General features: G+C 37.5%; 1 protein-coding gene across 1 annotated transcript in view; it reads right to left on the bottom strand.

Moving 5' to 3' along the window:
* Positions 1–23,379, bottom strand: part of LOC135087581 (E3 ubiquitin-protein ligase mib1) — a 172,338-nt gene that overhangs the window by 116,978 nt on the left and 31,981 nt on the right. The window contains exon 14 of the mRNA XM_063982309.1: positions 6,824–6,975. Within this exon, the coding sequence (XP_063838379.1) occupies positions 6,824–6,975 (152 nt within the window). The remainder of the gene's footprint in view (positions 1–6,823; positions 6,976–23,379) is intronic.

Here is a 23,379-nt window from a genome sequence, read left to right as displayed (position 1 = left end):
CGGCCGGTTCTCATAAATCTGCCATACTAAAATGTTCTCCGTTGCCGACCACTCGTGTGACGGCCACTGTCGATATCTGTGCCAATAGGTTTTCAATGCCAGTGTCCGCTGTTTCGATTTAGTTAGAATCATTCGTCCGTCAGACGCGCCCTTTTGCTATCTGCTCCATATAAAGCGAGCCCTTTTTTATGGTATGCCATTAATTTTCCGCGAAAAGCCATGCCACTGGTAACGTAAATCCATCCATTCAAAGTAAACACAGCTATATCTACGTTTGAAAAAATTATGACTTTTATGAGAATTTGGATTTAGCAGCACAGTAAGGTAATCGTACCTACATATTTATAAACGAAAACGTAGGTACATGCACGTTATTCGTAATTCTCATGGGTTCTACCGCTACAGCAAGTTCGCGAAGCATACATTTCTCGTTCGGATAGTGCGATACCATCGCACTTCGCTCCATTCGCTGCAATTAACGCTGCACAATGACCATATAAATCTCCTGTGAATGCTCTATTCGTTCTATATTCCACCTAGGTATTTGTCTGGTCACTCCGGTACCTTATAAATATGTATGTGTCTACACAAACGAGCGCAGGTTACTGCATGGGGTAGCTTCAAATTAATCATTTGTGCGAGTATTTGGCAAAGATAAAACGCTGCCAATTAATGAGAACAAATAAGCGCGATGTCGGAGGAAAGAGTCCGTAGAGATCGGGCTGCGCGGATTGAGGGCGCTCTGCCTAATCTTACCTATACGTCTCGAGCCGAAGAACAAACAAGCCGCGAGCTGAGATTACGCTCCGAATAAATCAATGTTACGACGCGTTAAAATATTTAAGCTCACGATTAATGCTGGGCGATGCGCGTCTTATCGGGCGTGCCGCACCGCAGCCGACGCAGCTGTTCAGCGGGCTGACACCAATCCGTTCATTCTTTTACCTAACACATTAAGCACATCAAAAAAGACTTTAATTAAAAATTTATAAAATACAATTTCATCCACAATCTAAAAAATTTTTTTGAGTTTAGCTTGAGATGTGCTATTTTCCTACTAAGAAAATATGGCTAAGACGCAAACTAAACGTGACGGAATGGATTGAACTCCTTCGAAAATAATTGAAAGATAACTAAGAGGAATATACCTAGAAGGAGAACATTATAGGTTAATTAGATTGTAGGTATGTGCGAGTATTACCACAGAATAATAATAAGTACTACGTACAGAAGTTTTACTTCGCGAAGGTATTTAAAAAAATGTATGCTCAATGTCATTAACAATATGGTGTAATTTAGCCTGTCTCAAGAGTCAAGCACCATTTTGTTGACAAACGTCAATGATCGGCACTGCGCCGAAGCTATAGGGCTGACTTCGGTAAAATGATGTGACGTGAGGTGCCAAACTGCGGAAAATGGCGGAGGAAATACATGATTTAGCATGAATTATCTATATATATAAAAGAAAGTCGTGTTAGTTACTCCACTTATAACTCAAGAACGGCTGAACCGATTTAGCTGAAAATTGTCAGGGAGGTAGTTTAGAGCCAGGAGAAGGACATGGGATACTTTTGATCCCGTTCGAAATAAAAAAAGTCTGCTTATTTATTGCCATTAAGGCGGAACAAAGTTCGCCGGGTCAGCTAGTTATGAATAATATTAACTACTTATTTACCTCTCAGTGTCTTGAGGCAACTTAAAAAAGTACATTCTGTGTTTTTTATTATTATTCAGGCAGTTAAATACTGCACAGTATTTAGTACACCATTTTCTTTATTTTCTTACATCATACACAAGAATACGCGTGCATGAGTCAATGTTCGCTCGTATGTGAGGCCTTGTCGAATAGTATCCTGTAGGTGGGCCATCGTGCGTGTTTTGTTTTCGATGTAAGGGGGCGTCCATAAATTACGTGAGACAATTTTGCCATTTTTCAACCCCCCCCCGCCCCCCTTGGTGAGATTTGGTGAGATATTGCCTGACCCCCTCTCCCACCCCCTAATCTCACGTGATATTTAATAAAATGCCTATTTTGCATTGCCTATGCTTCGAGTCTATTATTTTTATATGAAAAAATCTGTAACCCAGTGTCGTGACACGCGCAGTGCAGGGTCCCGTAGCTTCCCGTCGTTTAGTAAGACAAGCAATTGCTTCAACTTAGTACCAGTTTTTTGATTCATAGTTAAAATTAATAATTGTTATGGTTAAATATTAATAAAATGAAAAGTAATAGTTAAAAAATGTACTAAAAGTCAAGTTAAACATTGTTATAAAATCATTTTTTTCTGTTATTTAACCACTTGTCATTTGACATCTGTCAAATTTGACTATTGGTTACTTTAACTACGAATACATAATATTTTCATACGTATGTATGACACTTTTTAGGGTTCCGTAGTCCTGACAAGGAACCCTAAAGCTAAGCGTCCACTTGTCGGTATCGTACGCAACGGACGCATCGTACAAAACGGATAAATGTTTCACAGTGCGTCCACTGTACCGGCGGCGTACGGATTACCGACGGTGAGTACCAGCATACGGATTGACGATGCCAGTTCATTCGGATTTTCATAGTGAACGCACGTGTGGACTCTGTGAGAAGAATGGAGGAAAGCGATGAAGAACAATGCAAAGCGAGCGCCGGACTGCGTCCACTGATCGGCATTACGTATGACGTCATCGGCAGGCATCGCAAAAGTTGCCTCTCGGAGCATGGTGAAGAAAATATGAATAGTGACTTTAGATGAAGTAATTGCTTGCTTCTGAAATATATTGTGGTAACGACAGACAACTACGGAACCCTACACAGCGCGTGGCACGACACGCACTTGGCCATTTTTTTACGCAATAACGATGCCGATGACATTTTTTTTAAATTTCGAATTTTCTTAATTTCGACATTTATTCTGCATCTTTAGTGTTCACAAATGCAGATGGAGGCATTTTAAGTTTAATTTGATTAGACGGTTTGGAATAAATTGTCATTATCATCATAAAAAATCATTTTTTTTACTTCAATAGGTAACCTAGTTTTCTGGCAATTTTACTCTATTTCTTACGGGAAAAATTACGTGATATTTTCCGAGACCCCCCTCTCCCCCACGTGAGATTTAGTGAGGTTTTCGTTGACCCCCTCCCCCCCCTAAAAGTCTCACGTAATTTATGGACGCCCCCTAAACTCGCGGAGATGAACAGGCCTGGTATTACACAGATCATTGTCATAAACATACCGTAAAAACAAACACCAGTGAGGCTAACGATAGATTGGACTTCAGAAGAATTAGCATATCCAAATACTGATGCCGCTGATTGCTGGCGTATTTGATTAAATGAGATATGCAGAAATATATTTTGCCTACTATTCAGACTACCCAATGGTTATTTAAGACGTACGTTATACTGCCATTTATCATTAGCTAGAATCATAACTAAGGATTTTTCATTCAGTAGTGGTGATTCTGTTTAACTTTAACTTAAAAGCTTGTTACTCAAATTAGCAATAAATATTAGACATACATAAATATAAACTATTGAAAAAATCCCCTGTAACGTAATAGAACTGGCTCTATCTGTCAATGAATTTCATATCCATACAATCCAAATTAACAACGGCAGAAATTCAGAATTGCGCATCAATTATTGAATTTTCTATCAGACGAAATTTTATCATAAAGCACGTAATCGAAAACTCGTTAAAATTTATAGAAGTTGGGGGACAATAAATTACATCAAGTTTTACATCCGAGTTCCTCCATATGATTGCGAATAAATGTGTAATTTACGAGGATGATTAACCGGAAGCTTATCGTATCTCTGTAATGTATCACGAAATTGCTATAGAAGTTTTACATGGGCTCGTTAGGGGGGCTGTAACGATAACCGCGAGAGATAACTGTTTCTAATCAGAAGTAATGACACAGCGCGAGAGCACCCGGTCCGCCCCGCTAGCGCGCCGCGCTGGGGAGTCGCAAGTCTACAAGACGCGGCCTCCCGTCTCCACACCAAAGGCTCGCTTGTTTAATTTCATTAAGTAAATATTCGTTCGTCTGATACCACGCCGAGATCGCATCGTTTAAATTAAATAGTGACGACCACATCTAGTTCTAGTCATAGGATTATAATTATCTGCAGCGAAAACTGCATTCAACATTGTTTATTAGTACTTCAGGTACCTGAAGGACTATCACATACCTAATTATCTTAAAAACTGGTGCGTAAGTTACCAGTGTACTGTGAGGAATTGAAATTTTTATAAGTTACTAGCTTTCCGCCCGCGGCTTCGCCCGCGTGGAATTTTGTCTGTCACAGAAAAACTTTATCGCGCGCGTCCCTGTTTCAAAAACCGGGATAAAAACTATCCTATGTTCTTTCCCGGGACTCAAACTATCTCTATGCCAAATTTCATCAAAATCGGTTGCGAGGTTTAAGCGGGAAAGCGTAACAGACAGACAGACAGACAGACAGACAGACAGACAGAGTTACTTTCGCATTTATAATATTAGTTGGGATCTTGTTCAATGAGTTGTTACGTTTGGTTAAATAGTCAATCATGTAATTTATAATAATTTAAGTGATCTGAGTTTACTGATCTGAACCTCCATACACCCTGTATTAAAAACTAAATAATGCCATGACTTTCTCTTCTCTGGTGTTATTTGCTGCATCTTATGCAGTCAACAAATTATTTCAATGTAATTTCACAAAAATCAATAAGTAAGATTTTTAAGGAAAAGCTCTCTGCACGTAAGAGGATGGGTTTCTTTGACATAACGATATACTGGTGGAAGTAATAAAATAAAACGATTTTACATTTCCAAGGGGAAACGAACATTTTTGTCGAATGGGAAAAGTCGCTCGCGACTTCTCATTCCGCGATAAAATCGGCAACGTTTTACGACAATCTTCTATTCGATTACTGTTAAACAACAGCCTTAAAACTCTGTTTTATATTTTAGGGCTTAAAAGAGGGCGGAAAGAATTTAATCATAACATAACAAAATACAAAGAGTTGACGCGGAAAGAATTTATAAAATATATCGAGAGCCTAAATAAGAAGGTATCGGAAATATTTTTGAAACGGGAACGTGGAAATCAGGAAAGTTTTCACAATGTAATAAAGATATCCTTTACAATAAAATGAACATTCCTTTTACCGAGTTTTATCTTCGGGATTCCCCGGGACCGGCGAATAAATCCGGACGGGTACTGAGAGCAAGAACTATCGGTGATTTAAAAAGGAATCCTGTACGGTCGGTGTGCGGCGGCACGTTCAGATGTTTGTAATATGCGGCCCGGGCGGACATACGGAAAGTAACCGACGGCGTCCGAGGTGACCGCGAAGGCTTCGCTCTGCGCCGCCGCATAATGAACTGGTCACGTAGCCACATTTCGTATTATTTCCCTGGGACGCGTCACGTGACTTGAATAAATGTGGGCGGTCGCCGCGCGGGCCTCCAGAGCTCCAGCGCCTCCTCGGACCCTCCACAAATAAACCGCTTCACGCACGATTCGGCAGCGGAGATTCATTATTCTAACTCTAACTTGCCAATTCATATATTGGAAAACCTTTTTTATTTGCAAAGCTATAACTTATACAAGTCAAAAAATTTTTGATATATTTAATGTAACGGGTTATAATGCCCCTACAAATTCTCAAGCATGGAAAAATTTAATCTAGTAGGTATATTGACATTGAATTTAAAAACTGTGGTTTGATTATGCAATATCTAATGTTCCATAGCAATGACGATGATAAACTTAGTTCTATTAATCTACGAATAAATACATAGATCACAAAAACATTCAGTCTTGATTAATATTCTGTAATAAATATATTATTGAAATTCCTCCGCATTCTGCATGGTGATTAATATACAAATCGTCTTTCTTCTACGCTTTGCACCTATCGGCACTGAGATCCCTACTTTAAATGCCATTTGCTTGTAGATAGAATCCATTATCTTGTGAATTAAAAACTTCGGGAGTGAAAAGCAATTGGCTCGCGCTCCTTTCTATTACCTACCACCCTGAGATTCTCCCGCCGCACCTGAAGGCGTCTAAAAAGATGTTTAGCTTTTATTAAAAGCGTCGTAAAACACCTCGAGAGTTAGTTGTTGAAGAAAACTATTAAAACAGATACGCTGCGGCGCCGGTCGTAGCAGGTAGTAAGTGCTACGAAACGCTACGAAATGTTTTGGTGCATGATTATAGCTACGGCGTGCTTTATTAGTACTCATAAATATGTACGTCAAACATTATTTGAGTAGTATTTTTCTCACAGTTCTGGCAGCGTGAATAGCAACTTTAATACACGAAAGTTTAACACTGCCGATTTCATCCTTTAGGATCAATATGGCTTCCTATCGGTGAAATAATATTCAGAGTCGACCCAATGTTCTCATAACTTCATCTTACAAAGAACATTCTTATCGCTATATTATTAGACCATGAGAATTATTAGGGATAATTCATCTACCGAAAATCTTATTTTTATGAAAAGCATACGCGTGATTTGGGAAGTAGGTAATAAAGACATCACGCGAGCAAGCCGCCACACACTCGCTCGGACCACGGTATTAGACGCATAAGCAGTTTATTGTGCGGCAGGCTCGCTCATAACTACCCATTCTCCCAGGGATAATGTCGGACAACAAGCGACGTTATGTTTATTTCAGACAAAGTCTACGATGTAGGGTCGCTCGTAGATAAGTATGCCGAAATATTATCTGTACACTGTACAGCACACATGCATTTTCCTGCTTTGTAATATATTTATTAAGAATGTGTAATTTAATTGTTTTTTAATGTGTATTGCTAAAAATACCTTGGATTGCCTCGTAGAGCAGCGTGATGGAGCGCGTTGAAACCGTTGTTGTTTGTGAGAGTCATATCAGCACCATGCTCCAGTAGCATAGATAACATGTCATCTCGTTTCTTAGAAATGGCATCATGTAACGGTGTATCTCCTTCTGAATCCTGAAATGAAAACAAATATGTATAAGAAGATACAGTAACAAGGAAGTGAATCGTTCGGTATGTTCTACTAATCAATTATAAATTGCCTCATCCCAACTACTAATCCCTGTAAGAAGATTACGTTAGAGCTGGAATTCGGTGTCAGCTGCGTCTACAACATTCAACCTGAATTATAAAGCATCGCCCGTCTGGAGTATCGCGACAATTTTCTAAAACATCAAACCGCTCGAATGAATAATTGAGGCGGCGAAGAAGGCGTTTAGGGCGTGGATTATAGCGACTTGCATAATTTATAAGCATCTCAGAGTGGTTAAGGCGAGCAGCGAAAGGCGAGCTCCGAGCCCGGGTGATGCGCTGCCGACTGCCAGGCGTACAGCAAAATCAGAAAATGGTGTCGAGTTCCGTAATATAGGGCGAACGACGCAAAAAGCGCGGCCACCGCGTCATTATCATAATCACCGCCGCTGCGTGCCGCTACGGTGCCGCCCAAGCAGTTTCGCTTTGTGAGCGTGCATTAAGAGAGCTGAGCATTGTGCTCTGTCATTCCGCAATTAATTTGCAAGGAACTGTTGGACGAGTAATTTTCTTTCCCAAATATTACATTAAACATATCTTTGAGTACCTACCAACAAAACAAAACAAGGATTTACTATTGCCGTTGCAATCCTAATATACAGAGATACATAATATCATAATAACCGAAGATATAAATATTCCTGATATATTAGTCTGACTATTGTGATAACAAAATTACTCTGCCGAAATGTGCGACACATATTCAGTAAGCAGTAATTCAGTGCAAGCTCAACCACAGACACGGGGTAATTCGGCGCAGAATAGCAGCATTAAATATTAATCGTATTGGCATATAGATGGCTATTATGGCCTGTAATTCATGCCACCGGTGCGACCATATCATTACGCACAGATGCAAATTGTTTGATTGCTCATATGTAACAATAAATGAATGAAATTAAAGAGTAAAGCTAGTTTAACGAAAAAGCTCTCAGGATATTTATGGTCTTCACAAGTGAGCCGATAGCTAAGGAAAGGAAAACCTAATGGGAATTAAAAGAAACAAACATTTTACACTATACAGTGTTATTACACTCAAGTAGTAATTACACTCATTTTGGTTGTTGGACTACCAAATTCATGTAGAGTTTTGAAGATACTATGGTAACATACCTATTTGGTAAATGTGCTAAGGTGGGAATAAGTGTTGGGGCGAAATAAGAAATTTGATTTACGCGGCAATATCCGCAGGTGCACATGAGCTGCAGCCACCGCGCGCCGCGCTCGCGAATATATACGACTACCCGCCGTAGCTGCCACTTGACGGCCCCATAACACAGCGCGTCAAGAAATTTTAATTTAAACCCATAACACGTGCGAGCCCCAATCAACTGTTTTATGATATAATAAAATTTCACCGCGGCACTGTCGACTATATCTACTCCAGAGTCATGCTAAACCCACTCGAATTAATTTAGGTGGGTTATGTTTTATAAAATTAATACAATCTACATATTACGGTTGGGCACCAATTTTCCGGTGCGAATATAAAGGATCGTAAAGCGACGTAGCGGAGATAACGCCATTCGCTGTGTGCACTAATCATAACGTTAAAACAAACCGTGCCAGTGGCCAGACAATAACAAAACAAAACAACAAGGTAATTACTCAAAGATAAGAGCAACGCGTCGAGCACGAAAAGTGGCGACCCGAGAGGCGCGGGCGGCGGGGGGCGCGCGGGAGACGCTACGGGCTGATGTCACGGCGCGATATCGCACCGCTTCTGAAGTACCTACCTAACTCTAAAAATTCGTTAGCCTTGATTAAAATGCCAACTCGTCGCATTATTGTGGATGAACAAAGAACAGGTTTATCAACGGAATTAATGCTAGCTGTAAAAACAACGGTCCTCTTGTAAACGAAAATAATGGCAGTGATTCGAAGCGAATATTAATTGTGAGCACCAAATTCAATATTTTGTCTGAATGCGATTGAAATTTAGAAGCGAGCTATTTTGATATCTCAATGCTGTGTTTAATTAAATAAATAAGTTTATAATATTAAAGTTATGTTTACTTTATAATAATAAAGTTATGTTAGTATAATATTATTAGTATTATATTATTCCTTTTGCTTTTACGAATTCGAAATACGTAAGATGAATGATAATTGGAGTTGGAGGAATCATTAAAATCTGAAATTATTACTCTTATCAGGCTCTACCGCTACGATGAATAATATTTTATAGCTGAATCATTAACTGGTTTAGACTAATGATAATCGAAAATGAAGTAAACCCTAACCGTAACCTAAGCCGTAAAAGCCAGTGCTCAACCGCATCCAAGCGAGGCTTCATCATTGACGAGGCAGAAAGAAAACAACTAATTGTTTAATTCCAACCCATTAAATCGAGTATTACGGGCGGATTACTCACGGGCCATATACCGCGGCAGCGCCGAGCGCCCGCCCAGGCTCGCGCCGCCCGCCCAGGCCGCTGCCGCCCGCCAGCGCCGGCGCGCATCGTGTGACGTTAGCTCATAACCACAAATCTACATCTAACTCGCGTTTCAATACAATACATTACACACAACAGCGGGAGTACACACATCAGTATGTCCTACTCAAAACTAACATTTATTATTTGCTGAACCAAACATTTTTTTATTCTGATTTGACTATTATTGTGTTCCGTACATTTCTAACAAGCTTTTATAGTGAGCTTATATGAGCCCAAATCGCGTGATGAAAAACATTATTAATTTCACAAGTGTTCAGTGATTGTTTCACTCAAGATAATAGTTTTTTATTTTATAAACACTATATAAAATTAACTCGGAAGCCTCAAAGGCTCAAAACTATACGAGTGTTACCAAACTATGACTGTATGTGTGATGTACGACTATGTACTGGTTATTGTCAATTTTAATTTAATATTGTATCAATAACCTGGCACCACATGTGATGCAAATAAACAATTTTAATTCAAATAGAAGGAAATTAATTCCTTCTTTCATTACATAAATGAGTACAGAGCCATAACTTAGATCTAGCAAAGCTTTGTTTACATCAATATAACTTAATCCGTTCTAGGACAGCTCTTCTAGACGTCTGGAAATCTTCAGTTTCATTAATTTTACTCTATCAATTAACAACATACTGACAGTTAATTAAAAAAATATTCAATGAATACAAGAGAATAATAACTACAAGTGAACTTGAATATAATATTGTTGGAACTCAAGGAAAATATTTAGAGATTATTATTTGACATTAGATAAATGAAGTAAGTAAAGATGGCAGATATTCATTAAGTAAATTAAGTAATGATGGCAGATTCAAAATAGCCTTTCGATTCGTTAAAAAATGTCAATACAACAACACAAAACCAATTTTGCATAATTTTGGAAGGGAACTTGGAAACAAAAGACAAAAGGAAATACAGGTTCGACCGTAGTCATAGCGTGGAAATTTGCCAACACGGGACGTCTGGTGTACTTTTAAATTTATGGAAATTCGACACAAGATAAAAGTGTTTGTTGAACGTCGAAATTTAATGTGCGATGCACGTTACATCTGAATTAATTTACCAATCCGTATCGGTAACAAATTTATTGATTGGCTGAACGAGTTAAGTAGTGCGAGCTTTGCAATAACAGGGTGCACCCTCATCAGCCGCCTTGATTGATTGTGCGGAAGTAAGCCCCCGCACTATGCCCGCATTCACATCCATACAGGCTACGTGCATGCTGCGAAAATACGATACGGATTACTATGAGTTTCGCTAAGATAAGTAATAGCAACATGGATCTGAAAAGCTCCATAAATCCTGAAGTCCATTAGTGGTCCAATATCTCAACTACACAGTTCTTTGTTATTCTACTGGACCGCCGCGGCGGCGACCGCTCGCCCCGCGCCTCTTAAAACGTGAACACTGTGCTTTAGATATCGGAAAACGTTAATGTAGGTAGGTACTTGGTGAGATTTAGCACAAAGCGCTGCGCTACGGGACCTCTCGCTTGCGAAGCAGCGACTAATACTCCTGGCATTACCGCTACCGGTTTTTTGTTGTATTGTGAGGATTTAGAAGAAATTTGTTGTTCAAGGAATCTACTTTAAATGTAAATAAAGAGAGCACATTTATGCAGACATAATTTTAACCTGGTAACTATACTTTAAACCTGGTGATGCTTCTTGTTTCGTACAAAAAACAGAACATAAATCATATTAATTACTGAATATATTTGAGTTCACATATAAACAAATATTGGCATCAGCGTTAACTTATACTGATATGAACACCAATTTATTATACTCGTAATAATAAATTGGCGTATTTCCATGGACAAAAACTATATTAAGCTTCGAAAAGCGATGACTCATATAGTGAATCTGCAAAAACAGCACACAACTTTACGCTAAAACAGGACTCGATTGTAATAACTAGTTAAGTGAATTATTCGGGTCCGCATTTTCAATAACAGTTTCCGAACTTTCAGCAGTTACATAGTGAATGCTAGGGTGGGAAAGTATTTATTAGGTGAATATTGCTGTGATACCAGTGTGCCGGTCGAGATTACTGCCGAGTATAGGGAGTTTTTCCGACCTATCGGTGCTGTGGCCGAAGCACAGGTGCCAATAATGTGGCACGAACTGATTTCCAGGTCAGAAGGTTCAATTCGGGTCGACACTTAAACTATTACAATGTTGAATATACGAGTTCTTAACTATTTGCTAGATTTAGTGAATTTTATTTCTACTCTATTTTATTTTCGTTATTTAATCATTTAAAATGGTTTGTAAACATGCCATTCTATTCTTACCTTTGAAATGAACTCGTTTTAGCCAGTTAAAAGATTTTCAGTTTTCTCACTCTTATGGACAAGATTTAACTTTAAGAGTAAACGGTCTTTGAACAGTTTAGTCATTGACAAAAATGGTTCTCCATTTTAACACAGCGAGAAAAGAGCTTCTGCAAAACGTCTTTGTAAATAAGCTTGAATTGACACTAAACGGAACGGGATATATTATTATTGAACAAAGTAAAGAATTACGTACCTAGTTATGGAGTTTTAGGAAAAGTGCCATAGTAATAAATATAAGTGCTGAACAGCGAAGAAAGAAACCATAAAATTTCAGGTGACGTCGGCCCTTCCATAAATTTATCGACAGCTCGTGGTAACAGGCAATAAGGAAAATATTTATGAAGTAGAACCGGGGCCAGTGCGATTCTCATTAGCTAATTATTGTAGATTTAAAGGGGACGTTTTCCTTGTCGCATCGATCACAAGACGTGTGTATCTCCGGGATGTACGGTAATTAATAGAAATTAGAAATGTTGCAAATGTTTTATATCAGTAAAATATTTTTTTATTTTTAGTATGAACGAGTTAGTATAATAGCATGCTCATATCTACTATAGTAGGCATAATACTCGTACTTCACTCAACAAACAACTGTTAACCCTTTCGCACCTGAGATTTTCGTTCCTTTGTTTTGCAATGAAAACTATATTATTTTGGCAAAGAAGTGGTAATATTAATGTAAAAAATAGTAAAAAAAATCCAGCGTACAACAGGACTTTGGAAAGTCGATATCACGATAGTGAGCTCTGGGGTTGACTTCTACCAACTCACGATCGTGCATTTATTAGTTTTAATGAGATTTTTATGCAATGATAATGTCCGCTTACCAGAAAAATATTTATAATGAAATAAAATGCATCTGGTTATTAGAAAAGACTTATTTAATAATTGCTAACATTATAGCTTAGGTACAACATTACAGTATTTTGTTTTCATTGGAATGTAAATGTTCTTTCAACAGACAAATTAGAAATTAAACGAAATTCACATAATTTTATATGAGATCATTTTCATGTTCATTTGCGAGATAAACTCATGTTTCTTAGGAAACAAAAATTTAACACAAAAACAAAGAAATTAACTAAAAGGCCTTTCTGGCTGTGCAACTTTACTATGTGGTTTGCCGTGCCCCCAGTACTGTCCTTGCGTTACAGGTGCGTTGCCGGCCTTTAAGGTAAAGATACGCTCTCTTCTTGAAAGCTTGCATGTCGTATCCGTCCGGAAACACCGCAGACGACAGTCCATTCCACAGTTTGGTTGTACGGGGCAGGAAGTTTCTAGAGAAACGTACTGTTGTGGACTGCCAACTATCTAAGTGGATGGAAGTGCTGTCGGGTAGATCGGTGGCGAAAAGTGGCGGCAGGAATAAGTCCGGACAATTCTTCGCAGCACTCCCCGTGATACATGCGATAGAAGATGCACAGTGAGGATACATAAATCTCTACGTAGCGCCAAGGGGTCAAGCAAATCCGAAATGTCTTGGCAGTCAACGATTCGAGCTGCTCTCTGTTCAATGCGGTCCAGAGGGAGAAGTTGGTACCGGGGCGCACCTGCCCAAAGATGAGAACAGTATTCCATATGAGGCCGAACCTGCGCCTTGTAAAGTTGCAAACGATGGGCTGGATTTTAAAAAAAAAAAAAGAAATACCGCCAGTACATTGCGATCCTAGGATATGAAAGTTACTATTGAACAAGGTGTCTGCTTTGACTTTTTAGAACAAGATGGGTCTGCTTTTCTACCATCCATATTATCAGACGTAGACTTCCTCTTAGATATTCAATTTCCCAGCAGCCACATATGGGTGAGGCGGAGAGGATAGCTCAACTTCACCTTTTTCATCATTTTCCGGCTGCGGAGGGAAAATCTCTTGGTCGTTGTCGACAAAGTCCAACTCGGAACAGTCACCCTCGTCGAGGAAGCCCAAAACGAGGTCGTTGTTCAATGGCAAATCTCGAAAAATAACTTAAAAATTAATAAATTCACGATCATGCGTTGGTACAATTGCAACCCAGATATCACGATAGTGAGCTGGTATTTTTTTCATAAATTTAATCGGTAATTGCTTAGAATATAGAAGAAATTTATAGTTATTCAGATGCATCATACACTCAATGATGTAATACAATCAAAATATCAATGAATTCCTACGAAAATTGCAATAAATTAAATATTACTTACGACGTCCAGTGACGGGGTCAAGAAACGCAGCCATTTTTCCGGTGCGCTCTCGGCTACTGATTCATTTAGCCGCCAAAACTGTTTTTTATTGGTTAGATCGATAAGCGCACGATAATGTGAGGTCGGTTTGGCGCGGAGAAACGAATTTGGCGCGAACTTATAATTTTTCAAAGAAGAAACTCACGATAGTTTCATTCAGGTGCGAAAGGGTTATTCGTGATATTGACCTGAGAGTAATATGTTTGAATTTATGCTAATTAATTTAAAGCCTACCTGGGACCGAAACATTAGGCTCTACACTCGCATTTAATTATATTAGGAACTGATATTTAACCTTGACCTAAAATTTTTTTAATAAAAAGCAAATTTAAATACTAATTTACACTCAATTTACACGCGGCATTAGATATGATCTACTTCAGCTACAAGTTCAGTACAGGATTTTGCTGTTAATAACTATTAATATAGCCAAGTCTCACGGTCACGGCACTTTCGGGGGCATTTATTAATAAACGGAGTTTGTTACAAATAAGGATTCTAGTCACAAAACCATAATGCTAGACAGAAAAACCCATGCTTACGCTAAAAACCCTTAGAAACTAAACGAATGGCGCATCCCATGCGTAACGTTTAACAAAGCTATCTCCGACCAAATTGGCACGTTTAATTGAACGCCTGTTTCAACCATTAGCGTACAGGACAACAGTTATTGGCAGAGCGAACGTTCCGACTACGGAAGCAGAGATCGCACGTAGCACTGTCTGACACGTAGCTCTTTGTAGCACTATGCTAACGTTTTGTTACGTAGCGCGACCTGTCCACTTCACAAATCGGTCGACTACGATACACTTTTTCGTAGCTAGCATGGGACAAAAATAGTGTCTTTACCCTATCTGGTGGAGGTGGTGTATAATATACTTTATAGAACTCGTTTTTTGCTGCGATTGCCTCCGGGCGACACAGGCATTTTTGAAAAAATATTTCAGGAAATATCATTCTTTCTGAATGTGACACGGCCAATAAATCGCATAATGGTGTCGTAAAATTTCGGCGGTATTATCTTGGGAAAACCCGGCTATTTTACATTCACCTGCGAGGTTTCCCTCCGCGTCCAATTTATGTTAGTGGGCACAAAACGAACGCTGACAAATGTGGAAATAAAATGAACATACGTTTTATCTCTACGCTCACGGAGTCGGTTTTCGAGCTAGCGGCTCGACGGGGAGCCGAGCCAAAAGCAACGAGGGAGGGAAGGCTGCAGAGCGGACCCGGCGGGGGATACACGATCCGCGGACATCTCCCATGCCAAAATGTGTGAACCACGTGTTTCATAAAAATCCACGTCAAGTTTGAGAAGGGATAAACACATGAAAACTATATTTATGACCGTAGACTCTTACTATCCTGTATGTCTCTGTATCTGCACCAATATTATTGCAAAATGTAGATATGGAATAATAGTAAATACTGTTACTCATTTTGAATAAAAATAATCCATTATTATTATTATTTTCTATGTTAAACCAAAATTATGTTTTTGCAAACAATAATACAGACTGCTTTAAAACTTTTTTCGAAATAAACGCTAACTTAAATCATTAGAATTTCAAATAGGAAAGAAAATATATTATCACATAACATTTATTATGAAAACGTCTTAAAAGCATTCTGGACTTTCAAACCGCTCGCGTAGTTCCTACTTAGGTACGGTACAGCGACGAACGAAACTAAGTGGAACTTTTCCCAGGTAGCCGTATATAAAAAGAATTTTAAAAGATACTTCACATTGCAACTTAACAAACAACGCTTTGAACTTTTGAAAAGACGTTCGAGGATAGTACACCTATACATACACATTACACTTACAATGAACTTATAGGTAAGGCATGAACGTTTTAGCTTGATATTAAAGGGTATTTTTGAATTACTTAATCTCATTTTTGATTGCAGTAAAAGTTAGTATAACTACATAATATTAGTCAAAAAATACATACAGGATTAATAATAAGCTCTACAATATTATTCATAGACGTAGATATCTGTAGACAGGTAAAATACTTTAATCTAAAACTCAATAGACGCTGGTGCTAATACTGCTAATTGACGGTAGAGCAGTTAAGCACTATTAAGAACAAATAAGTTTTGAGAGTCGTTTTACAATAAGTCTAAGTTTAATAAAGCTGTGCGGACGGCTAAGCTATTCGTGGGGAAAAAATCCAAAATGGAACGGTAGGTACACTTTCTAAGCCTAGTCGGGTCTCTAGTGGAAAAGCCGCTTAGTAGAACGAGGACTCTGGACATCCCAAGTAACATTTTACTCCATTTAAGAGTTCACATTTAGTTCCAATGTGTACTTAAAGCATTAGTACAGTTCACTCGTGATGTATAAGCTGTATTATTGCAATTAATTACACCTATACCTGTCTAAGGGACTTATAGGAGTGTAGACTAGTGTAGAGTTATACTTTTATACGATTGTTGGTGTTATAATACTCTAACAACTATCCTTTAGTCAGCCATCTGACTAAGAGCATTATAGGAGGGTAGAGATACGGCAACCGCTGTTTAACGGCCTACTTGTACGATGTTATAGAGCTAGCATTTTAATAGAACACACGTGGTCATTTATAAAGCCAAAGGCTGTTATGTTTACTTGTTTTAGACTGTTATACAGCTAGTAGCTGTAGTAGGACTTGTTTGTGATAATTAAAATAACCTTTTTTTACTATCTGTACAAAAGTGTTTCAATGGTTCGCATGTACACTGTATGCTATTAAAAGGACTATATGTGTTGTCCATTAACATCAATAGCAGTTTATTTGTCCACAAGTACTACTCTTATTTGCTTTAAGCTGAACACGAATGTGAATGTGATATTCTATTACACATTTCCCCAAGCCTGTTTTTAGTTGTTCATGGTGGTTCTGTACATGATGCAGAGGAAAATATTATGCCTGAACCTGAAATTTCCCTTCAAAATATACCAGATATCAGAGTGTGATGATTGCAGTTCTTGTGATAGTGAATACCATTTTGATTTGGACAATTATTTAACCTTTCGCAAAAAAAAAAAATAAGAACATGGGCTATTGAAAATCGTATTCCTCATTCCGCTTTGAATAAATTGTCAAGCATAATAAACGAATTTAAACCGGGAACACTACCGTCTGATGCTTTAGGTATTCATACTTGACTATTAGTACCTGGGCTAGGCGATTTAACGGACATTAATAATTTTTATTGCGGATCTCTAAAATTTCAGTATTTGAAAGAATTAAAGATACACAATTGACCTGAACTAGGTACATCTTAAAGCTGTACATAAGTTCACATTAGAATAAATTTATAGACATTAGCGCTGTAGTGGTACAAATGTGGAACTTCATATAGATAACAGCATTCTAACAGAACACATGTGAACCTAACATACGCTCACCGCATTAAATTGGAGTTATAACAGTTCACATAGCCGTATTTCATTTCCACCATTTTGTTCTACATAACCTAAAATATTTACCAAATAAATCTCCAAAATTAATGCAGATTTATCACAAAATTCGCAGATAGAGCGATTGAGTTTTGGTTTCATGTTATAATTAATTACCGTAATATAATTATAATGCCAATCTAATATCAAAAACTGAAAATTGTAGATTTCCTCTCAGCCAGTTTTAAATATTTTAAAATGAATATCGCGTTTTTACAGAGGCGCGTAAATATTTTAGCTGTAAATATGTATACATTTCACGATAAAGTTGCATTCCCAATGGCATTAACATTATTAAGTATTTAAAACCCGTGTTATTATTTGCATAAATGATTATCCGCCCGAGTTGTTTCCCTCTTGGCACTCACGTACAAATACCAAACTAATATTAAAATGTGGAAATAATTTAAGACACACGTGAACTTTAGGTAGCATTGGAGTACTTTTGTCGGACTTTATAACTTTGAAAGCTGTGCATTTAGCCACTTGTTACTCTTTATTGTCCTCACGTACGTTGTATGGTTCACACTGCGTCCCATATAGTGCCGTAAGTCAGCCTTAAGTACGATGTTACTACTTAAACTGCTATTATAATGCTATTATACTGCTAATGTACAGCCATAGTGAACTTAAAGCTGTCTAATTTGTGCCCAAACTGGTTCTATAAAAGCATTATAGCAAGCTATACAGCTCGTATACAGCTGACATACACAGCTTGTGGAGTACATGTGAACGACTATTGAACTCTTAAATGGAGTAAAATGTTACTTGGGATACGTATAACGCAAATAAGAATAGTGTGCAAGTGACACAGGGGAAGATGGTGTGATAAAGTGCCCTCGGTATTTAGAAAGTTAATAAAGCTTGTTTTGGACACTACTTCTATGTACTATGCCAGCACTCTCGTGGCTTCCCCAATCAGCTTTGATGGGCATTATCACACAGTTTCAGCTAATAGTAGCTCACGCCTCACACTGTTCAACCACCACATCTCTGGTGGGAACGCAGCCTTATAGCTCGCCCTGTTATCCATACACATCGTAAAACTTTATTTACACCCTCTCAAATTTATCTTCGCAAAACTTTTCAACTCGCATATGACGACGATAGCTTTTTGTTATTTAACAGATGGGCAAAACAAAGATTGTGTACATTATAGTGTTTTTCTAATTTATCTTCTACTAGCTTTCCGCCCGCGGCTTCGCCCGCGTGGAATTTTGTCTGTCACAGAAAAACTTTATCGCGCGCGTCCCTGTTTCAAAAACCGGGATAAAAACTATCCTATGTTCTTTCCCGGGACTCAAACTATCTCTATGCCAAATTTCATCAAAATCGGTTGCGAGGTTTAAGCGGGAAAGCGTAACAGACAGACAGACAGACAGACAGACAGACAGAGTTACTTTCGCATTTATAATATTAGTTGGGATAATAATTACACTAAGATTATAATCAAATCGTCAAAATTTATAGATTGATTGACAGTATTATAAACTGGTGGACTTACAATTTTGCAATTTTAATATTTCTAGCCAGATTTATTCACAGTCTATATTTAGTAGGATACGTACACGTAAGTCTTAAAAAATTCTTAAATTATAGGTACATATACTTAACTACTTATTAGTTTTCTAAAGTTGTTAGTTGACGGAAAAGGCCTGACTCACTGACTCATCAACGTCCAGACTTAACCCTTGTGCCAAGGAATAAGGAAGGACATTTTGAAATTCTACCCTCGAGGGAGCAAAGGGGTAGCAAAGTTTGTATAGTCTGTGGTCAGATTTACTTGAATCTTGGTATTAATATTATTATATTATTTGATATAATTTATCAAACACCTTATTTTGATAAAATTAAATTTTTGATGAGGTGAAAAGATGTTCAAAGTTTGTGTGGGTCGTGTTTTATTTCGGTCGGGGCCGACCCCGAATAAATCCGAATTTATTTGAAACTTGACCTTAATTCTCATTGATATAATTAAACAAACACGTATTTAGAAACTTTTATAAACTGAAATGGGGTTACGGCGAGTTTTCGGTCGCCGAATGCTCGATGAAATTGCCGTTTCAATTTTATATACCTTTTATTTGTCAGTTTTGTGTGGTGTGCAAAACGGTGACCTTAACAAAGCTGAAATAGAAAGTAAGAGAACATGCCTGCCTATATTTAACCAACATTAAAAAGTGCATTGCAGGGATTCACTGAGCCATTCTATTTCAACCCATAACTATTACACTAAAGTCACTTTACAATGGCACTTCACGTTGGCACGATCGTGGATTCCTGTAAAATAAAGACTGAAAATTTTCGAAAACACTGTTCATAACCACTTTACTTCATGATCCATGTTAATATTTGCTATTAATATTTACATAACTTAATTATCCTGCCAACATGGAGTGGGTGAGTCTATAATAATCAAAGTATTATAAATTAAAATTAATCTCTAAGAAACTCATTATCGAGTTATTCGTCATCTCGCACCTCTAAAGATGCTAGTTGGCACCTTCTGTTTTTTATGTCATCAACTCGCACCTTTTTGAAATCTGACATGTTTATGTATAGTCATCTACAAAAATGTTTTAATAAATGACTTAAAGGAATGTGTAAGCCACTTGCAATGAGTTGAGTTTAATAATGAAACAAAATGTACGCATTCTTTTAAATGCCACCTAAATATCCCAAAGAAAGTGTCAAATGAAGAACAACAATTTTTATTACCAATTTTACAATTAACTAACAATTTACATTGTACAGCTTTAACAAACAATCCTAAAAAAAATAGTTCAAGCTTGAACTAGAGAACATCAAATCTTATAAATTTAGCTTCTGAAATAATACATTCGTATTCTTTTAACATGAAAAATGGCCAGGCAATGAAAATGTACAGAGGGAAATGCTTGGAACATAATTTTTAACATTGTAACTTTGTTTGGATTAGCTAGTTAGGGGATGAACATTATCAAAAGTTCTCCACCGCAGCCTTTGAAGGTCCCATTTTTGGGTTTTTCGCTTATATGTCAAAAACTATCTAAATAAAAAACCAAGCATCCTAGCGATATGAATACTTCTAGAGAATTAAAATTAATTTAATTTGTAAGTCAAGTTTTTGTATATCTTGTATAGTTTTCGAGATATCTGCTCTTCAAAGTTTTGTAAAACATAAACATTTTTGCCTTACATTTTCAAACTATGAGGAAATAGTTGCCATAATTTATTATTAGATAACAAGTTTGGGTTAGGGTTAGGACAATGTTGTTTTAATCTACCCACAAAATTTAATAAAATTTGAATTTGTGGTTCCTTAAAAATTCACAAAAAATGTTAGTATGGAAATTATCAATTTTCGTAAAATTCTTTTTACAAAACGCTAATTTAATAAGTAAGAAACTAGTATAAATAATTCCTAATAAAAGGCTATTTATTGCAAACAAATAATTTGAATTTGAATAGGTAAATAAAATTATCTCTTGGTAGAAGAGAAAAGAGACACGAGTTTCATACATTTCATACAAAAAAAATATGTTTAAATATCCGTTGTTTTTTTTACTTTGCTTAGTTTGGGACTAGAAGCGTAGCGTAAAATGTTTAAGGATATTTATTTATTTATTTCATTTTAAAGGAGTAAGAATGGATTTAAGTAGAAAAAATATGTCATTTTCACTTCTTTTTAGTTATTTTACAACGTAAGAAAAACCAGATATTCTACAAAACGAATGTACATTTATTAGTCTAGGTCTTTTAGTTTCGACGTCATTGTTGAACAAGGATACCCCTTCCCAGTGGTTCCATAGCGCGGTTAACATGCGAAAATGCACTAATTCAAAGAATCCCTTAAAGTTTGATCACTACATGCCCGACACACTGAAAGTTTTTAGTTTCAATTCGTTTTTATTTGACTGTACTTTTGAAAAGGTGCGAGTTGACGAACAAAATAATAGGTAAAATCTGAATTTCCCAACTCGCGCCTGCTAGCGAGTTTGACAGGTGCGAGATGACGAACAACCCTCATTATCGACTGGAATGCCTTCTTGTAATCTATATTTTTTTATCTGCATTAATTTACTGTAATAATACAAAAGTACTCTCGTGCCCGGTGAGCGATTTCCCATAGTCCCAGAGTAATTACACGGCGGGCTCACAAAGGCCCTGGGCCCGTGAGGCTGCGCGGGCGGCGGGGCCGGGCCGAGCCGGTAATGCATTGAAAGAAAGAAAGAAAGAAAGAAAGAAAGATACATTTATTACAGTGGACATCACACAAATACAGGCAATTACATAGACATGACAGTGGCACATAATAATAAAAGAAGAAAAAATAAAAACAAGAGTAAACTGAGCAGTGCCACCCATTCACCAACAAGATGCCCACTGCAACGGGACCCCACTCAGCATATGCCGTGGCCCACGGTGACGAAGGCCACGGCGCTGGTTTTCAGTGTGCCCCATACGTTTACCAATAACAGGATGATGGAGTGTGAATATTCTTGCATATTTATAAACTCAGATGTAGCGTTTTTTTAAGTCACCTTCTGAAGTTAACAACTATATTTTATCAATGTTTACCTATACAAGTAAGAAATTAATATGATTTATGTAAGTAACAATAATTAATAGCGAAATTTCGAATATGTTTCAATTTCAGTTTTACAGAAAAGTTTCAATACTTTTCCGCTCTTAAGTAAGGCTTTAAATAAATTACTATAAAGCGCAATATGAAATTAAGGAATGAATTTTTATATACTCAGGATATCCCAATGTGTTTAAAAGCTAATAACAGTTTATTTTAGTGAATACTGTGAAAACGGTCTTGAAAATAGGAACGAAAAACGGAAGCTGCTATAAAACTTAAGTATAATTGAACGGCAAACAGTTGGGAGATTTCAAGAGCTATAATGACTGTAGACAGGAGTGTGGGAGCATGTAAGGGGCTTGCGTCGAGCGCTGCCCTAATGAAGCCGTAAGCGAGCAATGGACGAGGCACGGCACAGGCGCACAGCACAGCTGCCGTTATTGTCGCGATTACTATAAAGATAATATTAAAGATATTGCATTTTACTTAGCTTAACGAATTTAAAGGCACATTCAAATATATTCGCTAATATAAAAATTTGGTAAAGCGCGAGTCGAACGGAGGTATTGAAGTGTGTGTTGGGCTTTTTGTTTCTTTTTAATTTTAATTATGTATTTATGATATTCGAAAGAAAGTAAAAAGTTAAATAATGTTAAAAGATTTAGGAGAGTTGAATGAATAATAAAGGTTATAACTTTTTAAAAGCTACAAGGCTCATTTAAATTTTATACGGTTGATACGTGGTATCCTTTTACTACGTAGTGAACTATTTTCGCATACTTTCTACCTAATTTAGAAATGGTTTAATATACACTTAGGTAATACTATGTACCATATTATGTAGGTACTTCTTTTCATCACATTATAAACAATGAACAATTTTAAATTGAAAAGAATTCCACTTAATCATACAATCAACACAAAACCTCAGTCAGAATAACCCCATCAGCCGCCGCAAACATCGCCAAAATAAAAAAGAATCTATCAATTTTCGCAAACACTGTTAGCATGCACGAATGCAATGTCAAATCATGCCAAAAGGAACGAGCGAAATTGGTGGTCGAAAAACGACACAATGGGGAAAAGCCAAAAAGCAGATTCAGATCACGGGGCTATGTTAACCGGCACGAGTTCGATATTCGGGCGATGGCCCCCGCGCCGCCTCTCGCCGGCCGCACTCCGTAGTTATAATCTAATATTCGCAATTTACGAGGATCGCAGTAGGGCTCCGCTGGGAGCCATAGCACTGTCATCGCGCCACCGTACCTGCCGGCTGCACTTACCCTGCCGTTAA

This window comes from Ostrinia nubilalis, chromosome 3, assembly GCF_963855985.1.
Source record: "Ostrinia nubilalis chromosome 3, ilOstNubi1.1, whole genome shotgun sequence".
Lineage (NCBI taxonomy): Eukaryota > Metazoa > Arthropoda > Insecta > Lepidoptera > Crambidae > Ostrinia > Ostrinia nubilalis.
The sequence above is the reverse complement of the archived record's forward strand: the minus strand, read 5'-3'. Positions and strand labels throughout refer to the sequence as shown.